Source organism: Larus michahellis, chromosome 2 (genome assembly GCF_964199755.1).
Source record: "Larus michahellis chromosome 2, bLarMic1.1, whole genome shotgun sequence".
Classification (NCBI taxonomy): domain Eukaryota; kingdom Metazoa; phylum Chordata; class Aves; order Charadriiformes; family Laridae; genus Larus; species Larus michahellis.
In genome coordinates, this window is record NC_133897.1 from 77,212,020 (window position 1) to 77,235,908 (window position 23,889).

At 40.4% G+C, this 23,889-nt stretch overlaps 1 protein-coding gene across 3 annotated transcripts in view; it reads left to right on the forward strand.

Moving 5' to 3' along the window:
• The window catches only part of LYRM4 (LYR motif containing 4), a 90,115-nt gene extending 69,026 nt beyond the window's left edge, over positions 1-21,089 (forward strand). For all 3 annotated transcript variants that reach the window (XR_012585612.1, XM_074576029.1, XM_074576030.1), the window contains one exon: positions 20,719-21,089. Coding sequence is in view for 1 of the 3 variants with exons in the window: in XM_074576029.1 (XP_074432130.1) it covers positions 20,719-20,781 (63 nt within the window). In the remaining 2 variants the exon portion in view is untranslated. The remainder of the gene's footprint in view (positions 1-20,718) is intronic.
• The last annotated feature ends 2,800 nt before the right edge of the window (positions 21,090-23,889 follow it).

Genomic DNA, 23,889 nt, shown 5'->3' on the forward strand with positions numbered 1-23,889 from the left:
GATTTTGGTTTTTATGACAAGTAATGGCAGTAGTTCCACTTGGCACTAAGTTGTGTTTTTGAACCATCAGTCTCATGCCTAAGAACATGAGCTTGCAAGAAAATCTAGTCATTAGATACCTGCCTGCTTGCCTGGGATAATATCATATGGAACAATGCAAGCTTTGAGAGGCCAGAGATTTCTAATAACAAATGCAGTCATCTCCCCATTTCCTGTCCACAATATATCATCCTTTAATAGCTGCACTATGGAGAAATTGGTGAGGTACGTATTCTCCTCATACATGCACAGCCTCTGGCAATATTCATGCACAACCTCTCATCTTCCGCAGGAACTGGAAGTTTTGAAAATTTGGGAAGTCTTAGCTGTCAGTGTAGGTGTGTAACTCGGCAGTCATGCATGAAGTCTTGAGACAAATCTGGAGATGTTAGGTTTGGTTTGCATGTTTTAACATCTTACGTGGTTAGAAGAGGAGATCTGACAGGACTGTGTGCCTGGAAGGTCCACGTCTAAGCTGTTTTCTTCCTGCAGACGCCACCAGACATTTTTACTCGGTCCTTGCTTTTGCAAGGCCTTTGTGTTCATGTTATGGCAGTCATGGTTGTACTGCAAGAGAACATTTCTGAGTTGCTCTGCAGCTACAAGAAAATACTGTTTAGGAAGCTTCTTGCTGGCATTCTTAAAAGGTCTCCTAAGTATATTCATCTTCTTACAATGCCCAGTAACAGGACAATGATAACAGAGTAGTGACCTGACCAGATTACTGTCTTCGATTCTTCAGTTGTAAATCATCATCCATATTAGAAATTATCAGCCTCTGCCATGTTCTTTTGCTCTCTTTGCATCAGGGACTTATGTCAACAGAAGAATCTGTAAGGATGAAAGTTACAATTGGTAATGAGTATTTTAGACAAAATAGTAATATGTCACCTTCATTTGTGCACTGCTTAAGTCCTCTGATTCACTTTTCTCAAATTTTATCAGTTTACCCTGTGTATCCTGACTCAGAGACAGCAGCATGGATCTGATCAGCAGCAACTAAAAGTAGCTTGTGAGTGCTGACGACATTCGTCTCAATGTCAAGTGGACCTGACAGCTGAAAAGTCATCTTTTGTTTACATGCAAATACTAAAGTTTTCTGCCAGACAGTTTAGCCGGGTAGGGGTTAAAAAAAAAGTTGATGTTATTTTGCATTACATCACAGCAAACTTGTGAAATTTAACTGATCCATTTGGTAAAATGTTTTGAATTACCTATGATGAAATGTGCTGTCACAGAACTGAACATATTTTTTCCAAATTACTGATTTAAGAAAAAAGTTTGCACTGCTGAAAACACTATGCAATGTTTAGTGCAAAGATCTAAAAAAAGTGAGAACTGGAAGCTGTCGTAACAGGTAGAAATCAGTATGTAGTCCACTCAGTTGTTGCAGTTGCGCTGATTGTGACCTAAAAACTGCTTTCTCTATAGTAATCTATTTAACTAATTATTTTTAAGTAGATAATATTTTATTTCTGTTTGCATTATTTGCTGCCTTATTAATTAAGTCCATGTATCTACCTGTCCTGTGTATTAATTTCTCAGTAAATTCTACTAATTAAGGACCATAAGTCAAGGTTTTTCTGGTAAATAGCTAATGATCATTAAAAGCAGCATGCTGCGTCCATTCAAATAAAGCATTTAGGAGTTTTATTAGCAGTCTTAATGACTCTATCGCCATGTCCTAGATGAACTTCAAAGGTACCATTCACACACAGAAGCAAGTTCCAATAGATCTGGTTTTCATCGTTAATCTCAATAAAGTCAATGAAAGGAAAAGAAAAACATTCTTTGAAAACCTTGAAACAGCTTGTTGAAAGCTTGAGCTTCTATAACACTGCTCACTTGCAACCCAGCGCTAGCCACCCATGAGGTGACCTTAGTTGTGTACCTAATCTAGTCTAGAGCCATCACCCAGAAACTCCCCAAATCAGCTGTCCTCTGCCTGCCATTCTCACAGTTGCCTGTTGTTGGCAACAGGGAGAGACTCAGCACATATCAGCTCTTGACTGATGCTGACGGGCCATACAACTCTTCATTAAACATCCTTTAAGGCAGGTCTGCTCGGGATTGTGCTTATACTGGCAGTCCCCCCAGTTTATCTTTTGCATTGGGACTTAGAACAGCAGTTCTGACTTACGTGGAACTGGAAGAGTACAGGCAGCCATAAGACAACTTCCTTAGACCTTCTCTTGTACTTATACAATTATAGGAGGGTTTTAATACCTTCCATAACCTGCCCTGCTAGTTGATTTTGACTGTGTTTGTGATATGTTTTTCTGGGGAAGCGAAGGAGTCAAGATCCAGAGTCTTAGTTCTTGCAAGCAGAAAGGCAATGTGCCAGTGTATGCTCTGCCTGAGGTACCGTTTGAGAGTCCCGGCTGTGTTGCATTGTGTACATGACTCATAACAAGTGTTATGGGCCTGTCAACGTGCTCGCAGACCCTTAGCATAGGGGAACGACAGGTAAGGACTCCTTCCCAGCAGGGGGAAAAAAAAAAAAAGAGTTCCCAAGTTGATGTTTAGACAAACATAGTTTATTAAATGGGCTGAGCCTTAGTAGGTCTCGCTGCCTTCCACACCTCAGGGCGCTTGAGAATGAAGGTATTCGCTTAGATGCTGAAATAGAACCTAAAGCCTTTTTTACACGCACATCTCTGGTAATGCTGATACCACCACTTGCTGTTGTCCTGTTGATCTTTTTTGTTGCTGCTGTTACACAGGCTGTTGGTTTTTAATCTCTTCAACAGCTGACATACTGTTTTACCATTTAATCATTCTGCCACTGTCCTTGCAGACCTCAGTGTTTCTATAGGGCAGCAACTGTCAAATATTAGCCAGGATTTAGTTATTTACTTTAGTTCTTTACATAAGGACTTACTTACAGCTAAGACATGCTTTTTATCTCTCCAGAAAGATACATTTACTTTCAAGGGAGAATGGTTAAAAATGTGTTCTTTCTACTTAAAAACCATTTGCTCCCTCCTTTTCTGAGTGCTGACCTAGCAATGTAGGTTTGTCCTTTAAAGAAATGAGGAAGAGGGCGGGTGTTGGGGGGGGTTGTCTATTTTTTTACTGAAACTTATGAAGTGACAAGAGACTTCCACTAAATGATCATTCTGGGTACTTAATGAGAGTGTTTAATCTTTTATTATAGAAGGCGGCTAATGTTTTATTTCAAATACGCTTGTGCAAATGCAGAATTTAAAAGAAGTGAAGGTTTTGTAGCTTAAATAGTTACAGCTTTATCTCAGGAATTACTGGCAATGCTGTGGCTGCTTTAAAACAGAAGGTAACATTGACATATTATGCTCTTCCCTTCAGACTTTAATGTCTATCTGTTAGAGATTATGTGGAGTTCATTTTGCTATTTTAAACATACGTCCATTGACTGTAACTATACTGTGGTTTCTAAGACTAAAAAGACGCTCAAAATTTCCTATTCATATAAAAGAGAAGGAGAAAGTTTCTTTTTATTAGATCGAAATCTGGAAAAAATTGTTGATAGGATTTTTTTTGTATGCTGAATGAAAAAGCACCAGCTTTCTGTCATTCTTTTTAAAAACTGGATTTGGACCTGGTGGCTTTTCTCCTCGATAGGAAAAGCTTGTCAGCTAGACCTTTGGCACCATTTGCTTTGTGCTATGACTCTATTATACTTCAGGGAGAGTATTTTGAACCAGAGAGTACATTGTGGCAACAGTACAATCACATCCTCTCAAGGAGCACTTGGTGACTTGCTTGGCAAGGCAGTGCTCCATAAATGATTGCCTCAGCAGGATTCAAACTAAAATTATTTAAAACGTTGTCTACTGCAACTCAATTTAGATGCAGGAGGACATTTTCTCCTTGTTACAATTTTATTACTATATCAGTTTAATTTTTTATTATTCAGGGCTAGGTTTATCGGCTCATATTTCTTAAGCTTGTAGGACTGAACATTGTAAGGTCAATATTTCTGGTAATTAAGGTGTTTTTTGGGAGTGGATAATCAAACAGTATAGTGAATCATTAAAAACTTACATGCTAATATTGACTAGCGTTATTGGCACAAAGAGACCAAATCTTTATTGCCAGGAACTTCTTTCCTTCTTATATTTTTACAGCAGAAGCAAAACATGTTCAGTAAAAATTGATGTTCTCAGCATTTAACAGTGATGGTCCTTTATGGATATAAAAGCAAATGCAGTGTGTTAAAATTCTGGGCACTCAGATGTAGCATTTTCATTCCCATCATTTAACTTAGCAGTAAATGTTGTCTGACTTCAAGGGGTCTTACCGTCTTCTGAAATAGATGGAAAGCTCTTGCCTCTTATGAAAATAATGGATGATTTCTAATTTATTGCTGATTTTTGCCAGTATCTTTACCTGTGGCCTACTAGCACTTGCTTCTGGCCTTCTCAGTGGGTGTTACTGAACAGACCTGTAAGTAATGATTTGCAGTCACATTAGGAAATAGCCTCTCTTCCCCCAGTTCCCTTACCATGAAACTAGTAACTGCAGATGGGACACTGGACGCTGTTGAACACCATCATTTTATTTTATGCATTTTCTATTTTGCTCTGTGTGTTTTTAACTAGACCACAACTTAAGGAGTTGTTCTGCAGTTCTTCATAGCCTTCTTAATGAAAGGAACCTTGGCGTCACTGTAGAACTAAGGCATCAGAGTTTAGCTGGGTGGTGGGAAGGGGGTACCTAAGGAGAAGTAATGGCAGCCTCTTCCAGTGCTCTGTTACCCTCAAAGGAAAGAAGTTTTTCTTCATGTTGAGATGGAATTTCCTGTGTTCTGGCTTACGTCCGTTGCCCTTTGTCCTGTCACTGGGCACCACTGAGAAGAGTTTGACCCCATCCTCTTGACACCCGCCCTTCAGATATTTATAAGCATTGATAAGATCCCCTCTCAGTCTTCTCTTCTCCAGGCTAAACAGACCCAGGTCTCTCATCCTTTCCTCATAAGAGATGCTCCATTCCTCTGATGATCTTTGTAGGCCTCTGCTGCACCCTCTCCAGCAGTTCCCTGTCCTTCTTGAACTGGGGGGCCCAGAACTGGACACAGTACTCTAGATGTGGCCTCACCAGGGCAGAGTAGAGGGCGAGGATGACCTCCCTCGGCCTGCTGGACATGCTCGTTTTAATGCACCCCAGGAAACCATTGGCCTTCTTGGCCACAAGAGCACATTGCTGCCTCGTGGTCAACTTGTCCACCAGGACGCCCAGGTGTCTCTCTACAGAGCTGCTTTCCAGTAGGTCAGCCCCTAACTTGTACCGGTATATGAGGTTATTCTGCCCTAGGTGCGGGACCCTACACTTGCCCTTGTTGAATTTCATAAGGTTCCTCTCGCAGCCTGTCCAGGTCTCTCTGTATGGCGGCACAGCCTTCTGCTGTGTCAGCCACCCCTCCCAGCTTTCTATCATCAGCGAACTTGCTGAGGGTGAACTCTATCCCCTCATCCAGGTCATTGATGAATATATTGAACAAGACTGGACCCAGAACTGACCCCTGGGGAACACTGCTAGTTACAGGCCTCCAACTGGACCCTGCACCACTGATCACAACCCTTTGAGTTCTGCCATTCAGCCAGTTCTCAATCCACCTCACTGTCTACTCATCTAACGAACACTTCCTAAGCTTACTTACGAGGATGTTATGGGAGGCAGAGTCAAAAGCCTTGCTGAAGTCAAGATGATGGAGAGCAGCTTTGCAATAACATCTGCCAGCTCCCTCTGCTCTCACGGGTGCATCCCATCAGGGCCTATGGATTTGTGGGCGTCAGGTTTGCCCAAATAATCTCTGAAATCTTCCTTACTCCAGGCTCTCTCTCCTACCTCCAGGGTCTGGAGTTCCTGAGGGCGAGCCTTAGCAGTAAAGACTGAGGCAAAGAAGGCATTCACTAACTCCACCTTCTCTGCCTTATTCAGCAGCGGGCTCGCATTTGGCAAGAAGTTGTCAATTAACCCCAGTTCTGTGTACAGCAAATTATCAAATGTAGTGTCTCGAGGATAATGCATTTTTTGACAGTCTGCTTTTTTTAGTGAAAGTGCATAGAGAGCCCCAGTGATCAAACCCAATGTTTAGGACCAAGCAGTACTGTCACATAATTAACCCTTTAATTTACCCAGGGGATTTTATCAGCCTGTTTTAAATCTGCTCAAGTGACTGGTGTAAAGAACATCATGTCACGTGGGCAGAAAAGTCTGGAGAAGTTGGCCATCTGTTTCTTCTTCTGGACAGATGTTGTCAGCGGGGAGCCTCCAACCTAAGGGAACTGTAAGACTGAGCTCCCCACCTGGTCCAGATGCTCTGTGGTTGTAGGTGGGTATGGTTTAGGAAGTTGCTCTTTCACAAATAGTTATCAGTCCTACAAGCAGTGGAATAACGGGAAAACTTCAGAGGCTATGTTAGTATGAAGTCTACCACAAATCTTCCCTGTATCTGTGCAAGTAAGGGCAGGTATTTTTTTTCTGACTATAATTTTGGTCTGGAAAAGCAATGAAAGCCTGTGGCACAACCACAGTTGTCACTTTTTTTAGTATCTGAGAAAATCCCCTTTGACTGGTGCTGGGTTGAACAATGGCCTCAGCTCTGATGAATCAGCACCAAGCCCATTTTAAAAAAATTCAAAAGTAATTTATACCAATTGTTTACAATGTGGATTTTGAAACAATAGTCATCGTAAAAAAAAAAAAAAAAAAAAAAAAAAAAAAGGAAAAAAGAAATCTCTTGTCTTTGGGGTGGTTAGCTATAATTGCCATTCTCTGAAATAAACAAATAGTATATACAGTATGATTTGTTTAGTAGCTGCTGGCCACTACACCAGGAGCCAATGAAGGGGCTGAGAAGTACCACGTGGCGTGATCAGAGTATAAATACTTTTGCATATGCTCCAGCTCTGATTCTGTTGAAGCGCTGTCTGCAACAGAAGAACCGACATTTACGAGTATGCCAAAGGACAAAAATTTCAAGCACTGAGATGTGTTTGGGAGGAAATCAGATTCTGTGGATTCAGCTGCAAGAGCAAAATGGCCAAATGTTGCCACAAAAAGTATCAGTCTTGTATGGGTCAGGCTGACTTCCTCATCCAGCACTCTTATGATAGCAGAAGGTAACCAATGAACACAAGAAAATAACCACATTTCTTTTCTCACTGACACATAAGGGGTGTCCCCTGCAAATCACAGTTCGATGCAGGCCAGACAGGCCTGTAACATTTCTAAGTGGCATGTGAATTTCCTGGAAGGCAAAACCATCAGGTGACCCAGTATCATCTTCCGGATGATTCTGTGGCAGCCACCAGCACTGAGCCTCACAGGACATGAGACCAAATGCATATCATAAATAAGATGGTGAAGGGTGCTTTCCTTTTTGGCTGTCAGCCACCACACTCTGGAGTTCACCACACAAGCTCACGCTGTATTTATTCCAAGGGTCCACTCCATACAATAGATTTTCTGAACTAGAGTGTGGTAACTAGACACAGCTGGGCACTCTGAAAGACTCTGCCTTAATAGTAGTAAGAGCAGTCAGGTTGCATTTTCCTACTTGAACCAGTTTCTACTGTCAGATCAGTTGCAGGTGTCGGGGGCTCTCCCAGCCTGTTCAGAAATTATGTCAGTTACTAGTCCTGCTTTCTCTGCTCCTGACCACGTGGATTTTAGCTGGTTGAGTACTTCTGGTGTAGGCTGTTATCCTCCTTCCTGATACCTGGATATTTGTACACAAAGGAAGGAATCTTTCCATGATGAACTTACCACTTGACAGGTCTCCTAAGAGAAAAGTATTTCTGAGGAAAATAAAAATAGAGTGACTTTTTTTACTGTTTTTACTGTTTTAATCACAGAATGGTTTGGGTTGGAAGGGACCTTAAAGATCATCGAGTTCCAAGCCCCCCTGCCACAGGCAGGGCCACCTCCCACTAGACCAGGTTGTGCAAGGCCCCATGTAGCCTGGTCTTCAGCACTTCCAACGTCTAAGCAAAATGATCAGCTATCAAGCTTGAGAGTTCAAAAGAAGTACAAAGTGCATATTGATATGGTAGAACTCATTGCCACAGCATGCTGGAGAGGCCAGCAGGTAGATCAGTTCAAACAAGGATCAGACAAATTAATCAAGTCTGTTAAAATGGTGGTGTGGTTGTAGTTAAGTTACATGGCCCTGATGTTGACAAAAAGTTGTCACTGGAAGCAGAGGAGGCATTCCAGCAGAAGGATGTATGCATATGTGTCATATTAATGCTGCCTTTCCCTGAAGAACTGCTGGTGGCCAGTGGTGGGGACAACATACTGGAAAAGATGGATCCTTAAACTGATGCGGTACCACAGTGCTCATGTTCTCTCTTACGCCATTCTTTTCTCTTTGAAAAGCTTTGGGGTGTGTGACACTTGTCATCTACTTCTACATCACTTAGAAGTGATGATAAGAGGAAGGAACTGTTTCCCCTATTCTCCTGGGTGCTCCAGTCCAACCTGACCACCTCTGTTTGAGAAAGGAGGCATTCATTTTTAATGTTTAAACATTCACAGTAATGCTTGTAACTTCATAAGGGGATGGAAGAAGAAACATTTTTCTTGTATTCTTCTGTGTCTTTAAAAGCTACTTAAAATTAAAAGGGAATTTCCACATATAAAAAATGGCTTTGTTCAAGTGAGCATGATGTTTTTGCTCATATTAAATTTCAAAAAATATTTGAGCTACTATCTTAATTTCTGGGTGAAGTTTTGGTTGCTTGTTTGTTTATTAATCCAAGTATTAGCCTATAAGGCCATGGAAACCTGAAGTTAAAATTCTCCATCAGAAAAACTAGACTGCTTTAATTTGTTCTAGTAGAAGTGACGTGGAAAAAATATGAATATATACAACTGGACATTTAGAGTGCACTAGTGAATTCACTTAAGAGCCCTTAAGATAGTGTAACTGAACCTGTCTATCTGGAAAGTTTTTTGTTATGATACACGGATTTTTGGAAATTCCTGACAAAATGAATACCACGGTGAAACTAGGCCTTTTCTTAAACACTAATATCATGAGGAGCATTGGTAGATAAGCCCCATAGAATACTTAGAGACTGGAAGGGGCCTCCAGAGGTCTCTGGTCCAACCTCCTGCTCAGAGCTGGTCAAAGTAAAGCAGGTTTATCTATGAAGTAGCGTGCAGATAAACTACTGGTAGTTGCAATGCTAACTGAGTTTGAATAAGTTAGTCTATGTATGGAATAGAATTCTTAAAGTAAATTCCTCAGTTTTTTCTGTACATTGAGTTCTGCAAAATGGTTTCAAGTTTTTGTGGTTTTAGCAATAGAGAGAACTGCTGTATTGCACAAGAAACTGGTGGATTGCTACAGTCTTCTCTGTCCCTAGCTGTGAGGGCGTATCAGCAGTTTAATTGAAAGAAAATGGGAGTATTCATAAAATACTCCAGAAATTTATTTTTAATGGATAATATCTATTCCTCAGTAGTTTCCGTATGGCAGGAAATAGTGTCATCTGCATTGGTTGTAAGACCTTGTCTATGATTACTTTTTAGGAAATATTTTTCAACTAATCACATCCTTTCTGGTATCCCCTTGATGGCCGTTGCTCATGGGACATTAGTCATCAAATAAGGATCATCTTTTCAAGTCTGGGATTGTAAATCTATCATACAGAGCTAATTGGGTTTGGGAACCAGAGTAAGCAAAGAAGATTTGTTTCAGGGCTAGTATGACAGTGCAGCTACATTGTGTGCTTTTGTTTATTCAGTTGTTCATGTGTAGCATTGAGCAGGAGCAAAATATTGCGTTGGTTAAGCAGTAAGTGGTTAAACACAGTACCTAAGCTTGCATGTTTTTTAAGTGGAATTTTCTGGAATGTCTTTTGAAGTGCCACAATGCCATCTACTGGCTCTCTTTTCTGTGTTTTTCCCGAAGGGGGTTTTTCTTTTGTACACAGGCTTATATGTAAGGTCTATAGGGTATTTTTAAATAGCAAAATAAGCTATCATAGAATGGGCAAGATTTTTTTTTTATGCATATGTATGTTAAAGGACATAATACATTATATATATTAAAGAATCACTTCCAATCTCTTGCCAGTTAATCTTGCTCTCCTGAGATGATTTGTACTGAAAGATAATGGTGGAATCTCTACTTTCCATTTATGTCCTTCGTAGTAGGTTTTGTGCAAGTAGCGTCACTGTTTTCTGTTTATAGTATAGCAGTTTCCCTTTTTGTTTCAATGTTTTTATAGAGATAAATGGAAAGAAAATGAAGAAATAAGTAAGCTGTCAAGCCACAAAAACTGGAAAGTGCTGTATTAGAAATTGTTTCTGAAAGGATTTCACTGACAAATTCCTAGATTCAATATATTCCCCTTAATTGACTCCATGGTTTTTTTTTTCCTGATATGTGCTTAAACAGTCTTTTCAAGATTCAACAACCTTCCAGGGACCAAAATTCCATGAGCTTTCTAACAATGTTATGGAGAGGCATGAATTTGAAAATACTATTCTCAGTATCAGGCTGCTCATACCATAAATGAGCAGTGGGCAGTTATAAGAATTTTTGATTGGTTCTTGGTTTTAATCGGTCTGCCTAATGTTATCTATAGGAGTCACCCTCTGTCTTCGACTTGCTGCCAGAAGAAATGAATGGGCAAAAACAAAAATAATTTCCTGAAAAAAACAGGAACTGTAGATACAGGTAACCGCTGTTGTTTGCAGTTTCACTGCCTGCTTTTTCTTGAAGATATCTGGAGAGTTTCCTCATTAATTGGTTATTTTGTTTGTCTTCATAAAATAGTCTGTCAGTTTTAATTTGTTTTTCCCCTGCACGTTCAGTTTTTCCTAACAGAAGTTTTTCAGAATCCTGCCTTTCTTCAGTGTATTTAGGAGAAAGAGAAATGTTGGTAATGGGTTGTAACACTTTGCATTGTTTTTGAAGTAGATGTGTAACCCACTAAAATACGGGTCCAGGGTCCTTATTCAAAACAAAACAGCTAGAAAAAATTTCCAGCTGTTTCCTAAAGGGCCTATAAAGACGGTAAATACAAACATCTGTGCCCTGCCCGGCCTTTCACCCTCTATCTCCCTGACATTCAGAAGGTCAAGTGGATCTTGCAAGCCCCGTTTTTTGTCTGGCAGGAGCTGTGTCTCGCTGACAGCTGGGGAGCGTTTGCACATCCCTGTGTGTGCTGGTGGAAGAGCCCCAGTGCTTTTGGCGAGCTCGTACGGAAAGGAAGGTGTCTTGCGTGTTAAAGTTAGTGCTTGTTTGTGGCAGCAGGTTATTACACTGCAGTTGGCGTGCTGTACGCTGGGAGCAGTGGAGCTGAAATGATTGTACTTGGCACCCGTGTTGTTTTTTTGTCATATAAACGATCCGTGTCAGAGAGGTTGCGCTGGGGAGCGGGTCTCGTTAGCAGCTCGGGCTTCCCAGTCCTTGCTAAACAAGCCACCCACAAGCCGTATGGTATCTCTGCTGAGGGGAAAGCCCTCTGTGGCGCTCCCGTCGCTGTGCTGTTTGGTTTTGGCCAGGGAGTTTTGTTTGAGGAATGCTCTACTCTATCCTGTGCTGAGGAACAGAGGTTGCTCCCTGCCTATATTTGGAATAAGCGCTAACCTCTCACTCCTAATTGTTATCTGTTCTGGGAAATACCAGGGCAAGCCTCCATTTAGTGTGACGTTAAATAAGGGAGAATTGGCAAAACCAGAAGAGCAAACAGGATTATTTTATACCACATCTTCTGTTACAATCTCTCTTTTTTTTTTTTTCTTCTGCAAACTATCCTGTGCTATTGAAAAGAAGGAAGAACTAATTAAGCCAGTTGCTGAAAGTGTTTTGCCACCCACACTTCTGAAAAGAACTCTTTGTACAGAATTAGCTCTTACCAGCTGTGCTAAAACCAGTAATTTATCTTAGCCAGAAAAAAGAAAAAAGTGCTGCTATAGTTTATTCCAATTAAACAAGTTAATGTAAGCTATACCCTATATCCACACAAACACAGATATCTCCTGATTAAAAGCTGGAGGGTTTGCAAATAATTATTTTCTCCCTCGTTAATTCTGCTAGTGTTTGTAAAAAGGGCTGGTCTGAGGACCACTGGGAAATTAACTCATTTGTGTATGGAATTGGCTGAGTGCAAGCTTGCCAGCTGGAGAACAGTTTGATGGCAGGACACTGGCCTGAACTTGGTCAGGTTCGAGCGCGAGGGCTTGGATTCGTCTCGGTTCGGTGCTGCAAGTGGTGTTTGCCTCAGTGCTGAGAGGCAGCAGTAGTGATTCCTGCCCCGGGGAAGAGGCTGTAGGAAAACAGAATTCCACCCGCCTTCACCTGGAGTATCTTCAAGAGGGACAGAGTGATTCATTGTGCTTGTGGTTACAGCTCCGCAGAGACTGTTTAATAAAGTAGATTAGAGTCACGTTTTTTGACTGGGGTGTTGGTCTGGAAACTGAACTGAACCAGAGAATTGATCTCAGGGTGTCCATGGTACAATGGATGGCAAGTGGTAACTCACAGTCACAAACCTTGACTGAAATCCAACAAATCCATCCTCAGCCCTAAAACATCAATGTGCTTTCTTCTCATCTGCTCCCTACTCAGGTTTTCGAGGAGTGTAGACAGATCGGGCAGTGCTTTTTCCAGCTGAAATTCCAAATGCTGAAACCTCTGATTCCCAAGAGCTCAAGGGACTACCTCACGCCGAGGGTGTGAGAGCACGGATGTTGTGTGTGTTGTACAACTTTCACTAGAACTCTTCCAAAAGACTGCGAGGAAGAAGAAAGTTCTTTGAAGCTTGGGTCACTTTCAGATGTGGGATCTGGAGATACTAAACCGAGAATGATGGCTGAGCATGAAAAAAGAAATCCTTGGATATCCTCTGTCAGAGAAAGTCAGATAAACAAGGAAATTATCTTTGTGATTCTGTCAGAAACAGATGACGGTAGTTTAGTAATCTGTTAGAATTTTGCCAAAAAAGGAAGTCTTGTTGATGCAGAAAAATAAAAACTCCTATTCCTTTCCTTATGCACTTGCAGATCAGCTAAACACTGCAATAGGGACTTGGCATGTAAGTAGGTATATAGATGAGGTGCTTCTTTCTGGGTGAAGATACAGATTGAATCAAAAATATCCAATACAAAATTTATCTTTGGAAATACAGATGTATTTTCTAAAGATAAATTCAGATAGTTATTTCTGCTCTTTCAGGCTTAATTTTGTAATTTGAATATGCACAGGGAAAAGCTCAGCCTGTAATCATGTCTGAGGTCTGTGTAAGGTATCATCAGTGCAGAGAAGAAGGCACATTGGAACCTTAAAGTAAATTGTTCCTCACATAAAGTTAAGTTTAATCCTTGGGTTTAGCCTTCTTGAAGGACAGGGGAAAAAAAGGAGTTTCTCTGTGTCTTATGTCTTGGAAAAGTGTATATGTTACAGGATTGACTTCCCTCCCGCCCCCCAAAAAACGCTGAAAGGTGTTGTTACTTTAAAATGGTATTAAAGCCCCTGGCAGTTTTAAGAAATGCAGTGTACCTGGTGCCATCCTGTAACCAGCACTAGGAATCCCATTAAGGACAGTCTGGAGTCTTGAAGCAGATGTATCACCACCACATAATTAAACTGTGGCTCACATACATTCACGTAAAAAATTCAGCATCTCAGTGTGTCTTTCACCTCCAAAAATGTAGCATCAGTAGCAGATTAAAATGCCTTCTTTTTTTTTTTTTTAAATAAATTCTTGTGGCTCAAAGGCTATTAACAAAACAGAAAATTTAAATTGCTATGTTAAACAGTATTACAATTCTGAGTCACCTGAACTTTTCCCCTTTATGTTTGGTGTATTGGATAAGGTTCAGAATAAATAAAAGAACAAATCCAGGTTTATTTCGTTAAATACTGTATTGCTTTACCAGTTGTACACATGTCTGTTCTGCTTGAAAGGAGAAATATTTGCCTTATTTGGCGCATCCTTCTGTAGTAGGTGATTGTGCCAACCTGTCTTAATTGCTGCAGTTTTCCAACTAGTTACAGTTCATTCTTTTGTTCAAACAGGTAATCTAAGATCTGAGCTCTGAGAGCAACTATACCTCTCCGCATTTCTGCTACCTGCATATACTTTCTGTAAAATATTGGGCAGGATCCTGCAAGGAGCGATGTCCCCTCAGCTCCTACTGGAGAGTCCTCAAGCATACTAGATATCCTGTGCTTGTTTACCATTTGTCTCATGGAGTTATTACTGCAGGTGTACGTGCTGTCACCTGCTTTGGTACGGCGGATACTGTGAAAATTTCTGGTTTATAAAAATCCAAGTGGAAGTGTAGCGAATGTGCATGGGTGACTATTGTGCCATGTAAGATACTACAGGTATGAACTTTGAATGGAAGCAAGCACAGGCGCAGCTGGGATCAGAATAGCTACTGGCTTCAAAGGCAGCAGTTGACCAAGGTTTTCCATGCTGCCAAGCTCAACACGTTTTCTAGAGCAATCTGCCATTGCCTTGTGCCTCTGCACTGACAGCATTCATTGAGGAGTCATTGACTTTCGGCTGTTCTCACCATGCTGGGCTTGCACATTCCTGAACTACTTTTGGTTTGGGTGAGCTCAGACATCTCCTCTGGCATGTACAGAGACCCTCAGATGCATTTTTCCAGAACTGGAGCCAGCCAAGTCTTGCTTTTCAGTCCTTCCTACCTTGGTACCTGCCGTCCATCTCAAGATGTCTTAGCTCCTGAAGTTCAGCCTTTCCCAATGCACGTACTTTGATGCCTTGCACCTACTTTACGTATCTTTCACTTAAAAATATGGTGAAGATACAGCATGCAAGCTTTTCAAGGCTTTAGACAATCATCATTTAGATGGGCAGATCTTAATTAAAAACACAGTCCATGTGCCATTCGCTGTCTCTGGAACATTCTCTAAGTTCCAGTGGTTTGGGAAAAAATCTGAAATTTTGCAGAAATTTTCTGGAACTAGGAGGGAGGATAAATTTAGAAGGTGATGTGCTGTATTAGAAAAAAGTTGGGGGGGGGGCACAGGTGGATAAGTTATTTTATGAAAGACATTAACCTACAAAACATTCCAAATACATCCTTGTGTAACTGTTCTGTAGCTCTTCCCAGCAGCCATGTTCCCCAGTTTACATGAGAAGTAAGGCTAAAGTTGATTCTTTCAGTACATTGCATTTCTAGCATCTGACTTCAAATACAAATGTTGTAAAAGGTGGTCTTTAAATTATGACTGCTGTCAAGTTTAAAGGGGCAGTTCGTTTTTGTTCTGCAGTAGTTCACAATATGAAAGCCTATTAGTGCTATGAAATTACTTATCGCACGTCTCAGTAAGCATATTTATTAGTTGTTTATATCTGTCTATAGGGACAATCACAATTAGTGATCTGAGAGGACACTGAAGAGAGTGAAATGTTTTCCTTTTATAATGACAATTTAGTCTTTGCATGTATTGTGGAGTTAGTTTATGTGTGATACACCAACATTACAGTATTTTCCTGGACATAGTGCAGAATGTGTGTTTTGTGACAGTGGCTGTTGTATTATACTACTGACAAAAGTAAGGCAGTCACTCCCACCGGCTTTGATGAATTCTGCTTATGTGGTTGCTACGAAACACAGGGTCCTCTGTGAATGGTTTAGGCATTTACATACCAAATGTCTCAGCATTACTAGAGTACCTGTTATACCACACTCAGCACAATGTTATCCAGGTCTTTGTCTCTCTGTTTTCGAGTACTAATGTTCTGTATTCCTTTCCTTGCACACTCAGCATCTTAACTGAGTGATTTTTCTCTTCTACATGCTACATTGAGATCAGCCTCTATTAAGTCTCTTCCCTTTGCCCACACTGGACTGACTCTTTAGGAGACCTACTGCTTCTGTGTTTGGCTCTCCACAGAGTTTGAGCTGCTCTGTGAATGTAGAGGTTTTATAGGTAAATGAAAGACAATAGGCAAGGTGCTGAAATACGTTAGCAGGTAACAAGTAGGAGGAGAGGAGAGGTGGGAGCCTGGAGGTCGCTGGGATGCTGAAACATACAAAGATCACACAGGGTCAGACAGTTATCTCTGCAGATCTGCTTCTTCCTTGGATGTGTGTCGTATCAAACCTTCACCTGGCTGTTATTTCAGCCCAGAATCAGTCACTGCTTGCTTTTCCGTGACCTGTTTCACTGTCATCTTTGTAAGTGTAAGAAGGGCAACGAAGCTGGTGATGGGTCTAGAGAACAAGTCTTACAAGGAGCAGCTGAGGGAACTGGGATTGTTTTGTCTGGACAAATGGAGGCTCCAGGGAGACCTTATTGCTCTCTACAACTACCTGAAAGGAGGTTGTAGTGAGGTGGGCGTCAATCTCTTTTCCCAAGTGACAAGCAATAGGACAAGAGAAGACTGCCTCAAGTTGCGCCAGGGAAGGTTTAGACTGGATATTAGGAAGAAACGCTTTACCAAAAGGGTTGTCGAGTACTGGAACAGGCTACCCTGGGAAGTGGTTGAGTCACCATCCCTGGAGGTATTTAAAAGATGTAGATGCAGTACTTGGGGACATGGTTTAGTTGTGGACTTGGCAGTACTAGGTTAACGGTTGGAATTGATGATCTTAAAGGTCTTTTCCAACCAAAACAATTCTGTGATTCCTTTTGGACATCACCTTTCCTCAGGTCTGTCATCTAGCTACTTACCCTGAGTAAATTTAGGGCATTCACATTGAAATTTGTCAGTGAGACCTCACCCAAGCAGGTAGCTAGTAGTTCAGAGATTGTCAGGTTTGGCAGGCAGATAACAATGAATAGTTCGGTGGCAGTGAGAAAAAGTATCGTCATCAGGGCTCAGCAGGATTTGTTAGAGCTCACAGGTTATTCACCATGCAGTTACAATTCCGTAAAGTACATGGGGAAAAACAGATACCTGGCCACCTTTGTACTGCAGAGCCAACACAACTGAGGAGGGAAGAATGTTCTTAAAGTGGACAGACATATATACAGAGCTGTCAAGGAAAGATGCCATCATACTTTTCAGAGTGGAACCATGCAGTCTAAAGTGACCGAGGCAAATCAGAAAAGTTTTTTAAAGCCAGTCACCTTGTTTTCAGCCCTGCAGAAATCAGAGCAGTCACTTCTCTCTCAACTCTGAGCTGCAAAGTAAAATCTTCATATGAATTAAGAACCACAAGACATGCCACATACCTTCAAAACCTGAAGAAGATGAGTATTTTGATACTAGCAGTACTTTGCAAGCAGTGGCAATGGGTCTGCAGGATCTGTTCCACTGGCTGTGCCTGAAAGGAAGGCAGCCCCTATGATTCAGGCCTCCTCCCCATTCACCACTGTCCCATTGCAGTTGTATCTACCGTGTGGTTTGGCATGGGAGGTACACATAACCAACCTGCTCGCCAGCCACAGGTGTCCTTAAAAGTCAGGCATTGGCCAGCTATAGACCATTTGAAAGGACAGAGTTCAGAGCTGGCAATTTAACTGGATTTGTGTAATTTTTAAGGTGATAGCATGTTCTTCTAATGTCTTCAGGACATTGGGTTTGGTGGGGTTTTTTTCAATATTTAATTCTACTTATTTAATTCTACTATTTAATTCTTACTACACCTCTGAGATTCTGTTATCTGGGGAAAACCTCTCCTACTGACTTTTTTCCCAATAGCTGTGAAAGATTTCGTTAAGTAGCTTCTCCCCGTCATCACTGCTGCCAGCCACAAGCAAGAGGAAGTACTGTTTCCAGGTGACCACACAACCATCTAATAATCAGAGAATGGTTGGTTTACGGGATGGACCAGTGCTTACTGTTCAATAATTTCCTTTTCCCCATTTGTTGTCTTACTCACATCTGCTGATAAATTCTATGCTGAAACCCGAAGTCTTGTCCTGGATTCAGAGGGAAGGCAAGATTAAGTTTTTCAAGTTCACAAGAAAAAGCTGGCCATATTGAGCCGTACAAAATCTTTGAGCAAGGACAAATTGTCAGGTTTTGAGGGCTGGACTTGTCAGACTTATTTTTAAAGTACATAATTTTGCAGGCAGAATTAAAACATCAAGTAATTCAGTAAGATCTGTAAAGCAGCCTTTGTATTTCTAATGATTCTCTTCTCCTGATCACAAAGTGGTTCTTTATTCTGCATTCTTTCCTGCAGAATTTAATTGCAATGTGTTATCTTACAGAGGTAAAAAAATTTCTGGGTAACAGAGTTGCTGAGCAAATGGTAGAGCCTTTTTCCACAAAAGCTTCCTGTGATTAATGAAAACAGCCTGACACTGACCTCTGCACTGGCTGCCAGCCACCTACCGGAAGAGTAAATTACATGTGGTGTATAAACTGCAAACACACGTGATGAAAAAAGAACACAACAGATAGCCACTTAAGTCTTTAATTTGGGAGAATGGTCCACAGCGATGCTTGCTGCCTAAGTGCTTTCTTTGCATTGGTGAGGACACTGTAAGAATGCCGGTTTGATTCAGAGGGTTAATGAGTGTCAGCGTGTAAATACGGGTGCAGTCTTTCTGCTGAGGCAGTGGATGTTTATAGATGTGAATTTTTCAGCAGCTATAAACGGAAGGTCTATTTGTTTTGTCTGAAGTGCATGGGAAAGGCTTGATCATAATCTTAGAAATTCAAGGCTAGTGGTTTAAAAAAAAAATAAATCCTGAAGTTTCAAAGTTCAGCTGAAAATGTCATGGCATAGCTTCTGGAAGGGAGGCACCAGAGCAGGCAAGCTGCAGCAGCCCAGCAAAGGCAGCCAGCACGGCGCTGGAGGCTCTGCGCTCGCTGCAATGCACACACGCCTGTGGTGTACTGAGGAAGCAGCTCCACACACACATCTATGACTTTATTGCGTTTGAGTCAAGAGGTACAGCAGTAGATAATATCACCTCTCAGCACAGTGACAGCAAACAACAGCTCGTACCTTTCTCCTACAAACCCATCTGCCCCGGCTGAATATGATTGACTGAGAAGTCACGTACTCAGCCTCATCTATCTCCCCAGTCGGCGGAGAAAAAAAAAAAGCAATTCAGGTTTCAGCATTTTTGTAATCCCTCTGAGCCTCCCATTAAATTTGCTCTACTGTGTGGGAAAGGATTAAAGATTCTTTGGGCTCCAAAACACAGTATACAAAAATTAAGTACTACAGCATGGTTTTGTGGTAAGGCAGCAACTAAAGTGCATAGCCTGCCACATAACCCAGAGCAGCGAGTTCTCTTTGATAAGTAACACTTGTCGACAGCTTAAAAGTTCTGTTGGTAACACATGCCACAGTTGTGTATGGCCTGCGTTTTAAATATTCTGTATGCAACATACTTCATAAGTAATTCCAAAAGTAATCAGAGTTGTTCATATGGTGTTACTGACTTAGTTCAGAGTGCCAAAAGAGGGGAGTATTTGCTTGCGAGAACTTCTGTTCCTTTAAGAAGGGCTCATAAATCCTCCCTTAATAAATATTTCAAGATTAAAATCAATGTGTTACAAGTTTCAGACAAGGCTGTTTATCAAGATGAAATAGTTCATTTCCTAAAAGGCAATATTATTTACATTTTATGTGAGCGTGGGCATAGATGAGAAATTTTTTTTAAGAGCTGCCAGGATTTTTTCCCCTCCCCTCTCATGGTAAATGAGAAATGCCAAAAAATTTCTTTCTCTAATTTTTTACTACTTTGAGAGCCTAACTTGTTGTCAGGCTTAGTTTGTGCAGTATTAAAGTCTATTAAATATGTTGTGCTTAGTGTAATTAAGCATCTAGCCTTTTTTGTCCTAATTCCATAATTAAATTTATGAACTCTTTTTTTTTTTTTTTTTTTTTTTTTTTTTTTTTTTTTAGTGAAAAGGGCACAGAACTACTGTGTTATCCAGGCCTTGGACAGAAAGTAGGGCTGAGAAAGGGCATAACATATATTAAAAATTAGACTCCAAAATTCGTACTTTTAAAATAAATGTTGTCTTCTGCTGCTTACATTAGCCTACTTGCATGAAACTTCTTCCTTCCATATCTCAACTGTTAAGCAAAGAGGTGTGTGTATCACAGTTTACCAATGCTACAGTGCAGACTAGAAAGTACTAAACGAGAGGAATCAAAGCATCGATGTTGCATTTTTGTCACTTTCCATTTCCTCATTGCACTAGAAAGCAGCAATATATGAGGTGTGAATACCATCTCATAGGCAAGAGGTCGGTTCCAGCGTGTGTAAAATGTTACTGCTGAACTAACTGTGTAACTGTTTTCACCATTTGTAAGGCAAATTAAATTAGGGTTCCCAAGGAACTGGAAAACAATACTGTACCATGCAATTTATATCTAGGTTCTCCACCCAAAAAGCATAATAAGAAATATATGCTGACTGTATGCATCTTTCTGTTCTTCATTATGTTCATCTTTCATCTTTCTAAACATACAGCCTGTTTGCTTTTCTTCTGTAGTAACTTCTAATGTTAACTTTTAATATGAGCCTTTGAACAGTATTCCTCAATGTCATTATTTCAAGATTTTATATATGCAGATATTTTATGTATCAGTTATTTTTCTTAAGGTCTAGGCTGATAGCAGTAGTATTTACCAAAAAAATGCTTACAGAAAGAAAAATGTCATTATGAAAAATCTTAATATATGGGCTACTTAGTTCTTGGTTTCTTTTTAGTCTCTCTTGTGATGCTGATATTATAACTTGTTTACTTTCCAGTTTGGGATTTCTGATATTTGATTTTATTTCAGGTTACTATTGGCCAGCTGTATTCCACGCAGAAATTGGTTATCGAGAGTCCAGGCAACACATAGCTGTGAGAATACTCTGATCCTGAAGCAACACTGGACCATCTTCAGCATCCTACAGTGCCACATACAGATGCATAAACTCACTGCACATGTCTGAGCTTTTCTGTTCAGCAGAAGAAATGACTGAGAGACTCAGTTTTTGGCAACCAAAGTACTATTTTCTAATGGTTCACATGTTCTAAAATACATTGCTGTGATTTATAATAGCATGTAAGGTAGTCTTGAAATCTGTTTGCTTGTATGTCCCATGTGATGAAATAGTCCCTGCCCTACTTTGACAATAAAACTTCATTACATTACTTGTAACCAGATACATTATTCTGCTGCTGGCCTTTTCTCTCACTGAGCACAAAAGATGTTAGATTTAAAACCCCTCACCCAGTTACTAAGTTCTTATTGATCCTGTTTCACTTAAAATATACAGCATCTGAATTAAATTACTAAAGACAGTTTATTTTAGATATTTAAACCAGAGATGAACAGAGTTTTCATCCCCTGGACTTTGATAAGTAGAAATATCACAAGCTGCATTGTGTGGTTTCTTTAAAGAGCATCGCTTGACATTTCAGGAGGTGACATAAAAATTTCACTAGTTCTTTCTTTAGTTTCCAAGAGTTAATAACCAGTCTCATCCTTCTTTTAACAATTAACAGATCAGAGGGCTGGAGCACCTATGCTATGAGGACAGGCTGAGAGAGTTGGGGTTGTTCAGCCTGGAGAAGAGAAGGCTCCGGGGAGACCTTAGAGCAGCCTTCCAGTACCCAAAGGGGGCCTACAGAAAAGGTGGGGGGACTCTTTACCGGGGAATATAGCAATAGGACAAGGGGTAACAGTTTTAAACAGAAAGAGGGGAGATTTAGATTAGATATGAGGAAGAAATTCTTTACTGTGAAGGTAGTGAAGACACTGGAACAGGTTGCCCAGGGAAGTTGTGGATGCCCCATCCCTGGAAGTGTTCAAGGCCAGGCTGGATGGGGCTTTGAGCAGCCTGGTCTAGTGGGAGGTGTCCCTGCCCAGGGCAGGGGGACTGGAACTAGATGATCTTTAAGGTCCCTTCTAACCCAAACCATTCTATGAATGCAAGACTTGCATCACTGGGGCTTGGGAGCTTTAAAATAATATTTTCACTACCAAGTCCTTTTCTACATTTGTTGAGGTGCAGCTATTAGCAGAAAGCACCGCTTCACTTCATGCAAGGTTTCACAAACCTCCTGAATTTTGCAGGAGAAAAAGAACCTAACTATGACAATAACTCAAGTGCTATAAGTCATAAATTAGCAGCAGGCTTTGCCTAGCAAAGTGGAACACTCAGTATAGGTCTTTAGTGCTTACTATTAAATCTGTAGAATGATCAACACTTTTAAGACAATAAGTTAAAAAAAAAGCAAGCAGACATTTTGATGAGGTTCTGTTCAAGTCATTGCTGTACTTGAATTCATTCTCTATTAGAAATTGCAGAAAAATTAAAGCAGTACTAAGCTTTTTTAATGGCATATAGAAGAAAGCTTCCTTTTTTTCAGGGGATTGTTGTGGGGGTTTTTTTAAGAAGAGAAACAGAAACTCAAAACTAGTTCTATGACACTGTGGCCTTTAAAAACCTCCCCTTGTTTTTCTTGCTTCCCAAAATTCATCTCTGTTTAGAACTTCTGATGTTTTGTGTTGTTCATGCTGTGTGATAACGTTATTAAAGCAGAGGATAGACAAAGTGTCTGATTTAGAACAAGCTCCCATTTCTCGCTACCATTTAAAGTGTATTTTATAATTTTGTACAGATAGATTGAAATATGTAGTAATGCATTCTATTAACAATATAGTGTACAGAATAAGCTACTGTAACTACCTGAAGCTACAAATGTAGCCTCCATTCTCACTTTCAAATAAAAAGCAAATACAGTAATAACTCTCCTCTTATTAGGTAGGTAAGTATTGCAATGTAAATTGCTTTTAGTGGACATTTTATTAAAGTGGAATGTAATTATTCTAATAGAAAAAATACATCAGATTATGTATTTTAAATCTCCACATTCACAACTGGATAATTAAGTACACTTAGTTAATGGTGACAGTGCAGAGGAAGAAAGGTTTAATTACTATTTAAGCTTCCAGTGAACTCAAAGAAATGTTACAGTCTTATACTTCTAGAGGACACAGGCTTGGAAGGGCTGCCAGTTTTATACTCTAAGGAACTTGGTCCCTCAAACAGTACATGCAAAATCTTTGTTTAAAACAGCTAAATTACTGGAACAAGCACTGCATACCAATTCAAGATCTGCAAATGTACGCCAGGAAACAAAATAAACTTCCTTATAAATAGTCTAGCCCTAATTTATAAAGAGGGATAACTCCATTAGTAACATTTTTACTATTTAAATCAAACTTTTCACCATGTTTGCGAAAAAAACGTTTGTTTCCAGAGGCCCTTTAAATACATAATCATTTCTTCCAAAATACCAGTACCTTTCCAGTGAAGTTCTTTTTTGTTCAGTTTCCACCAAGAATACAGCTGTAGATGGCACGTGCTGTCGTATAGGCGTGCAGTCATGTAAATCTGAAATTTCTTAGTAATTCCCTCAAAAGTATGAAGAGATTACTTCTCCATTAACACCTGCAAATTCTGTTCTTAAGTTTTGGTGGTCGGTATGCTACTGGACTCCTCATTCGTGCCTTGTGCTCCTACTTTCTCTCTCAAGGTTACCACTCAGATTCTCTCTCCTTTAGCTATTTATACTTGCAAAGGAGCATTAGTAACCGTCAGGATACATTCTAGAGAGAGGACCCATCAAGAAAAATATAAAATAAAAATAAAAATCAGGCTCTGATTTCCCTCTCTCCCCAATCCATAGTGCAGCGGTTAAGACAGCTCACTTTCTCAGGCAAGGAAAAATTAGTTCTTACTGTAAATTAACCATCAGCTTACCATACAGTATTTATACATTACTTATTAGAAGTAACATAAGAAAACTTCTGCTGCTAAGGACCAAAAAGCTTGTGCAACACTATCTAACTTGTTAACAAAAGTGCAAAGCTAGCAAAGGTATTAGCATTGACTACTCAAACCCCACAAAATCACTGCATTTTACATGTCCATTCCCTCCCTCTTCCGGACAGGTC